Source organism: Salmo salar, chromosome ssa01 (assembly GCF_905237065.1).
Source record: "Salmo salar chromosome ssa01, Ssal_v3.1, whole genome shotgun sequence".
Taxonomy (NCBI): Eukaryota; Metazoa; Chordata; class Actinopteri; order Salmoniformes; family Salmonidae; genus Salmo; species Salmo salar.
The window spans coordinates 106,902,237-106,909,933 of NC_059442.1; the positions used below are offsets into that span (position 1 = coordinate 106,902,237).

The following is a 7,697-nucleotide window of genomic DNA, read 5'->3' on the forward strand; positions in this document are numbered from 1 at the left end:
CCTTAATCAACTTTCAGGTTTGTTGCAAATAGATGGCCTGTGCATTATGCCTGTATTCCTAGAAGATCCTGTGCCGCTAAAGTGAAATAGTCCAATTCAATCTACAATAACTCCAAAGCCTACAACTAATAAAGAACGGTGCCATGTAAATGATTGTTTTTGGTCTTAGCCTTCAGAGTTCAACAATGTTGGATCTTCCTCCCTCTCAAGACCCATCTTCCTCTGGCAGTATCATTATCCGCGTGGCCTTCGCACACCGTTAAAACATGCACGTCTTAACAACCTTGGCAAAACGCCGCCGATTTTCCCTTTTTTTAATGGGTTTATGCCCTCGAGCTGCTTCCCTCTCTGCTTTTTGACCCGCTAACCCGGCCCCACCTACGTAATTACCGCATCAGAGGCGGTGAAATTCTTCCAGGTTATTTTGGATAAACGCGACTCTCGGCGCTACACTGAAATACCGCGCGTTTGTAATTATATGCGCATTCAATTACTCCGTGATCAAAATGTGACAGACTCAATATTTAAAGCGTTAACGCTGCATGACAAAAGAAAATACGTTTAATTTCCCTAAAGCAATAAGTGATTTCAGCGTTTCAATTTGACCACAGGGATTAAATAAACAAACACTCTTAAAAATGTAATATGTCCTGTAGGCCTACACGATGTATTTTAACTTGTTTTAATTATGGGAGTCATTTGCATCAATTCACCCCGTTAGGCCTACACTTAGTCTAATTAACATTTCAACAAGCATATAAAACAAAGTGTGACTTGTTTACATGGAAACAGGAATTCCTACATAAATTAGGGCACAGGCTTGGCCTACCTGCACATAACACCAGTACAGGCACCTATATCAGGCCAAGTCAAGCACTGGGTGAAACTGTAGGCTAATTCGGGTCAAACACAGAATCCAGTGAGAAATATGAGTTGACGGGTCTTTATTGAATGGATAAGGGTGATCGCCTTGAGATACAGTCAACATTTCACTGGCATTTTGGAACATTAAATCCACATTCTTAAAAATGATTAAATTTGACTCCAACGAAGTCAAGTGCTATTGTTAAATTATGTCAAATTTTACGATTGACAAATGCCAGAGTTAGGAGGTATGTTTGAAATATGTTTTAATCTTTTAAAAGTTTTCCTTTTGAAAAACTGCAATCCTGATTGAACATGATCCAATACATTTTTTGCTTCTATAATTTTCTTATTTCGTTTCTCCAAGACATTTCAAGTTGTCTAATGTATTTTTTTTTCTATAAAGGAAAACGTATATAAAAATGGAACTTCATGGCCAATTCGTTATCTTTGGAATATTTGGAAAGATTTACATCGGCTATAGTTGTTTCAAAGTTCTTATTAAACAATTTCAAATTCAGAAACACCAACTAAACGTGGTCACTGTAACTGACCCAAATACATATATACATATTTCAGCGCCTTTACGTCGCTGACTAAAATCTCTTTCATCCTAAAAATAACACATTTCAGAAATAAAAACACGATTTGATTGAAAATGGACGGAGGTAAGCAGCGCGTGCACTGGCACGGTGACCGGAAGGTAATCCTCATTCTAGAGACAGACACGAGCGCATCGCCAGAGCCAGGACGACTCTAGTGGCCACAGAGGTTTGGTTGAAACAACATTAAAACAGTCCATAGTTAAAAGGTCGAAACATTTCTTCATTGACAAAAGTAAAAACGACTTTTCAATCAAGTCCACAGACCTCTCAAGTTGTTTTCATAAGCTAAAAAGGGACCGTTTATTTAAAATAATAAAAATAAGTCCAATCAATGAGCTTCTATCCATCCAAACTATAATTGCTGTTACTTTTTAAAGTTCATATACTTTTTTCTCTTTAAAAATCAACAAATTATGAGTGAGGAAACCAAATAGGGAAGGAGAGAAAATACAGAAGGAAGAAAAAAAAGTAAACCAATCACAAGACATGAGTCCCCTGGTCTTTGTAGTCCTCACAAGACTTGGAACCTCCAGGAGGCCTGGTCTTTGTAGTCCAAGCAGTCACTGGCATTAAAGTTGAGTTTCCACGAGGAGGCCGCTGTCTGCTCTTTATAATCCAAGCAGTCTGAGCCATTGAAGGCCAGGCCGGAGCCTCCGTAAGCCTGGTGGTGGTGGTGGTGTCCTGAAGACTGACTGATGTGGTGGTGCGGGTGACCCGACATAGAAGAGGCCGTCATGGGGCTGAGCTGGTGGTGTGGGTGAGAGTGCATGGGGGCCAGGTAGGATCCACAGTCCACCCCGCTGAAGTAGGAGCTGGATGGGGTAGGGTTGTAGGAGCCGTAGCCTGTCGTCTGGTTGTAGGACATGGGATAGGAGGCGGCGGCCGAGACCGACCCCGACCGCTGCATGCAGGAGGCGTTGGACGGGGGTCCTGGGGGCTCGGCGAGCGGCGGGGCTGAGGCGGGTGTTAACGGGCCGTTGCCCGGGGAGATGGCGGGACTCCAAATGGACGAGACGGTGCTGATGGAGGTAGAGGTGTTGCTGAGGCCCGCCCCCACGTGATTGGTGGAGGAGGAGGAAGAAGAGGAGGAGACTGCGCTGGAGACGGCAGGCGGGGTGAACTGTCCGCTGCTCTCCGACCCGGTGCTCTCCCTCGCCGGAGATAACTTCTTCTTGGCCGGACGGGCCTTGGTACTGTTGCCGCTCTGTGCCTGCTGCCGACACTTCGCCCGTCGGTTCTTGAACCACACCTAGATCCAAACAGAGAATCAACTGTTAAAGCACATCTAGAACCAAACAGAACCTATCAACCATTAAAACAGAACCAAATGCAACCAACCACATGTTAAAGCCACACCTAACCAAACCAAGAGTTAGCAACGCAGCCATCCGATACAGCAGGCTCTCTCAGTACATTTCTAAAGAGAAAAGATGATGGAACAACATTATGGAGGAAAATTGGTGTTATTAGGTATCAATGTTAATTTCCACCCAGGCCTGTTCCCTTCTCTAGTTTCATACCTTGAGTGTGTCCCAAATGGCACCCTATTCCCTACATAGTGCACTACTTTTGACCAGGGTCCATAGGGTGTCCCATAGGGCCCTGGTCAAAAGTAGTGCACTATGTAGGGAATAGGGTGCCATTTGGGATGCCACCCTTGTAGATAACAGGTGATAGAGTTTCTCTTCAGAGCAGAGTAACTCTATAGCACCAAGAGGGGAGGATCATGTAGAGCATTTGGTTTCACACGCATTCTAACAACAACTTAAAAATGGTGAGAGGTTGGCCTTGGTGCCGACCTCAAGCCTTTTAAAACCCATTTGCTCAGAACATGAGTAGCCTATAGGACTGTGTGTGAGAGACTTATGTTAAGTTCAACAAAGATATATATATAAATAAATGGCATGTCGGCACCCTGAAGAAGGCAAAGTGATGCCGAAACGTCGGCCATTTACCCAAACACTTACTGGGAGTTTCTATATGAAGATTAGTATTTTCATGGCATCCAACATTGAACCTTTAATTGGTGTTAACATTCTAGGTCTAGCCTGTACATCACTATCCTGGATGGTGTTCAGTTTTGATAACAACTATTGAATAAACTACAGATAAGACCACCATTCCTCAGATAGTCACATGGTATAGCCAATACTATATGTATAGAGGCTACCAGTCAATAGCTCACCAAATCACCAATACAAGCTCAATGACTTTATGGGGAAACGTCATTGCTGCACTATTGAAGCTAACTCCTCGCCGTGAAAAGTATGGCTTAAGTAAAGTCTATTATCCATGGAGCATAAGAGGGGTTACAGTGGTGGGCGGCTATACTGTGCGTCATTCAGTTGGTTACAACAACCCTAATCCCTGAACCAATCCCTGAGATTAATGAATCGCTGTCTCCCAAAAAGCAGAGCGAATGCAGTTTTAAAAAAGTTGACATTTTACCTGGACCCTGGATTCCGGAAGGTTAATTTTCAGTGCGACCTCTTCGCGCATGAAGATATCCGGATACCTAGTTTTAGCAAAGAGCGACTCGAGGATGTCCAACTGCGAGCGCGTGAACGTGGTCCGTTCACGACGCTGTTTTCTAGGCGTCGCTGAAACAGAGAGAGCAAGAGATTTGAAATGAAAGCTTTAAAATGATTTGTCTATTTTGAGCAGAAACACTAATCATATTAAGACAATAATTCGTGCCACTTGAGCAATATTGAGCTAGTCTATTTTTGTCCTACCAGTCAACATTTTATTATGTTACAATTTTATATTTCTTATCTCATTATATATATCAATATTCGATGTAGTCTACCAACTATAATAAATAAAACTATCCAAAAATACAATATATTTTTAGGCTATTTATTTTCACGTTTCCATGGCTAACCACGCGTAAATCTACTTCAAATAGCTGTAGCCTATTACGCTCAGAATCAGTATTATCTTTATCCAACATGTGGTGTCCTCAAGCCCGGAGCAGGTCTGGACCAGGTCTAAACCACCAGCGTGCACACTGCTGACATTATCGATGGCTGTTCAGACATGTTGTATGTTTGGTTATTGACTATAGGTTTGTCCTTATTAGTTGCATTTCCATTTGGAGAGAGACATCTCAGAGTGTGTGAGCCCCGGGCGATGGGCCGTGCACCGAGCTAGCCTCACATCCAGAACCTGTTTTTCTAACACATTCCACTCAAACACGGGCGGATGCGAGGCGCTTCTCCCTACCTGGGTAGCCCACAGACGGGTGCAGTAGGTCCATGGCGGCGCCGCTGAGCCCTAGGCCATTCATGCCGTAAGGGGGCTGTTTGAGGTATGACATCATGCTAGAGGCAGTCACGGGTCCCCCCAGATCTTGCCAATAGTTCGATTTCCCCCGATGTTGCAGCTTGACGAGAGAGGCGCCGATGTAAGTCACTGCAAAAATAAATAATAAAGTAGATTAACACAAGTAGTTCGACTGGTAAACAATGGTCATATGCTGTACTTTTAATACACGAGAAAACCCTGTTTGGTATAAAAATTGTTTTTATCTAGGAAAGTCAGTTAAGAACCCGGCCAAACCCGGACGACGCTGGCCCAATTGTGCGCTGCCCTATTGCTCTCCCAATCACGGCCGGATGTGATACAGCCTCGATTCAAACCAGGGACTGTAGTGACGCCTCTTGCACTGAGATGCAGTGCCTTAGATCGCTACGCCACTCGGTTTTCAAAACTTAGTCTTTGGTAATGACGCTCTGTTTTTCTTCCTTTGAAATGCATTGGAAACGGCCAGTTTATGATCTCCAAAGTTTAACGAAATATTGTTTAGTTAGACATTCCGTGATCTACAATTAATATTTTCCTCTTTGCTTCTCTGAATTTAGACCTACAGTACACGTCTGATTTAGTATTCCCAACTATAATACTCACTATGATTAGTCTTGAAGTGTGTATGTATGTATGCATGTATATAATAAGCTTAAGAAAAATGTATTCATTAAATTAATTCGCTTGTTGGTTAAAACTGCGTGGTTTATGTATGGCTTTTTTAAATTCGTACAGTCTACATGGAACATAATGTATTGTTGGTGTCTATTCTACCAAAAACCATTGAAGTTGTTCAACTAGCAATATAAAGCCATTATTCACGTTTTATTAATATGTGTGGGCCGTTTCCTAGAAAGTCCGATGCCTTGTCTGAACTGGATAGCCACATGTGACTTTATCCTAATTGTGCATAATCTCCATTTGTCGTTTAGCCCATCTTGTTGAATAAAATGTTACAAATAGCCTAAGTATTGGACTATCGGTTTGATATGCAACCCACTTGAATCCGTTGGACTCAATTATACACCGTCATTGTCTCTACCCCGTGGCCTGTCGAACTAAATAACTCAGAAAATAGTTATACATGTATATGATGAGAGCTGTGTGAAACTGGTGCTGTGGGTTAATAATTCCAGTTTGAGAAATGTTTGTCGATAGGGCCAAAGAAAGTTGCTCTGGTCCGGGGTTGTGTACGTGTGAGTAGGCCTCGTTCCCATAGAGTCTCATTCTCAAACTGAAACAGTCAAATAGAAACTCCGTCTTCGAGCCCTCAATGACAACCATTAGAGAACAATTGTTTTACTATCAACTACTATTTAGAGCTTTCGGGCTCATTCTATTACATAAAAAAAAGTTAGTTTAACATAAGTACAAAGTGGAGTCCTTGAGTAGCCCAGTAAAGCTGGAAAGGTATAACCTAAAAAAACATGGCCTCGGTTGGTTGTTGACATTTAGAAGCCAACATTTCACTTGCCACTTCCAATTATCGTTAGGCTACTAACGTGCACGTAGGGGGGAAACAATCCAAAATGAAAAAGCTGTAAATTAAATTGACGTTAATGAGCGGAAACTCATCTCTTCTATTCAGCGGGATGACTATCTTGGCCCCCGTGCTGTGCGGCCCAAACCGCGGCTCTTCTTTCTGCGTATTCGGACGGTTCTTTAAAACGACATTTTCAGCCTCTGTTCTGTTGAAGGAGTGATTTGAAAAGGCGACATCTTCGTGCAAATGAACCTAATTAGAATTTAGATTAATCCTCGGGGGTGAACATTTCAGAAGACTCCTTATCAGCAAAATAAATTTAACAAAACCCCATACACGCCTCTCCAATTATCCACTAAGTAGTTTAGACATTTTATCACCCCCCTTAAAAAAAAGAAAATAGCATGCTTAAATTGGAATGGAAATCTAAAATTATTAGGCCCTAGTTATATTCGAAGTTGACAACTCGTTTAAAAAAATAAACCTAATTCAACTTGAAGTCGCCCACTCAGGGGATTTGACAAGTATTAATTGATCATTCATTTAATAATAGATTAGACAATGGGAGTACGAATCAAAACGCGCACATATTGTTATAGGACTTTCATCTGTATTTCCTACTGGTTGCGTTGTGTGGCAATCGGAGACAGCCTGTATACATTTATTTGGTTTAAAGGTTGTTTCAAATGCAGAACAAACTAATTTACGCACAAAAAAGGATTGAAAAACTATCCTCCAACTTTATCTAAACCATTAAAGTAACGTACCTTTTCCCCTCCTTCCTATCCCCAAGCTTCTCTCCTTTAGTAGCCTGGTAAAGACGACCAGATGAACCCAATGCGTCTATCCACCAATACCGAGGAAGTCTGGATGGCAACCCGAAGAGAGAGAACTCAAGACGGCAACTCAAAAACAAATACAGTGCAAACTGTGCATTGTGGAAAAGAGCTGTAGCCTATTGGTTCTCACTTCTCACCCAGCACGTGCCCTGTCGTTGTTTCCCTGTTAGTCGATCGTGAAGATTTCCGGGTTTTTAAAAACCAAATAAATCAAACTAATTTGCTTGAGCTTTGCGTGGTGTCTGTCACTGTGTTAAGGTGATTGCTAATGTAGACGGATGGAGATTGATCACATTCCCACTACCCTTGCCCCTCTATGAGCGTAGGACACCTGCCGATCCGCCCACTCTATCCAATCAGTGAGCGTCCTCTCTTTGACAGACAGCGGGAGCTGCCACTCAGCGCTCAGAGCAGCTGTAGAAGCCCCTCCCCTTTCGGTCGAGTCAACAAACACGGACAAACACGGACAAACCCAGCCCGGACATATTGTCAAAAGGGGAAAACATTTCAGACAGACTGGCAAAGTGGCTCATACGAGCAGTTTTTGCAGTGCACTCTTCTAAACAGACCATTTATGCATCAAATTAACAGCCTGACGCA

At 42.6% G+C, this 7,697-nt stretch overlaps 1 protein-coding gene across 2 annotated transcripts; it reads right to left on the bottom strand.

Annotated features, from left to right (window-relative positions):
• Positions 1–929: 929 nt before the first annotated feature.
• On the bottom strand, positions 930–7,399 carry LOC106613750 (homeobox protein OTX1 B). 2 transcript variants are annotated; one of them, XM_014216328.2, is made up of 5 exons: positions 7,235–7,398; positions 7,026–7,124; positions 4,695–4,883; positions 3,918–4,069; positions 930–2,718 (listed from the first exon to the last, which is right to left on the bottom strand). In XM_014216328.2, exons 3-5 carry the CDS (start codon positions 4,789–4,791, stop codon positions 1,981–1,983), a joined length of 987 nt encoding a protein of 328 aa, XP_014071803.2. In that variant the 5' UTR covers positions 4,792–4,883; positions 7,026–7,124; positions 7,235–7,398; the 3' UTR covers positions 930–1,980. The 2 variants fall into 2 exon arrangements, with proteins under 2 accessions (XP_014071803.2, XP_045543240.1); XM_045687284.1 differs by having other exon boundaries at positions 7,026–7,399.
• Between the last annotated feature and the right edge of the window lie 298 nt (positions 7,400–7,697).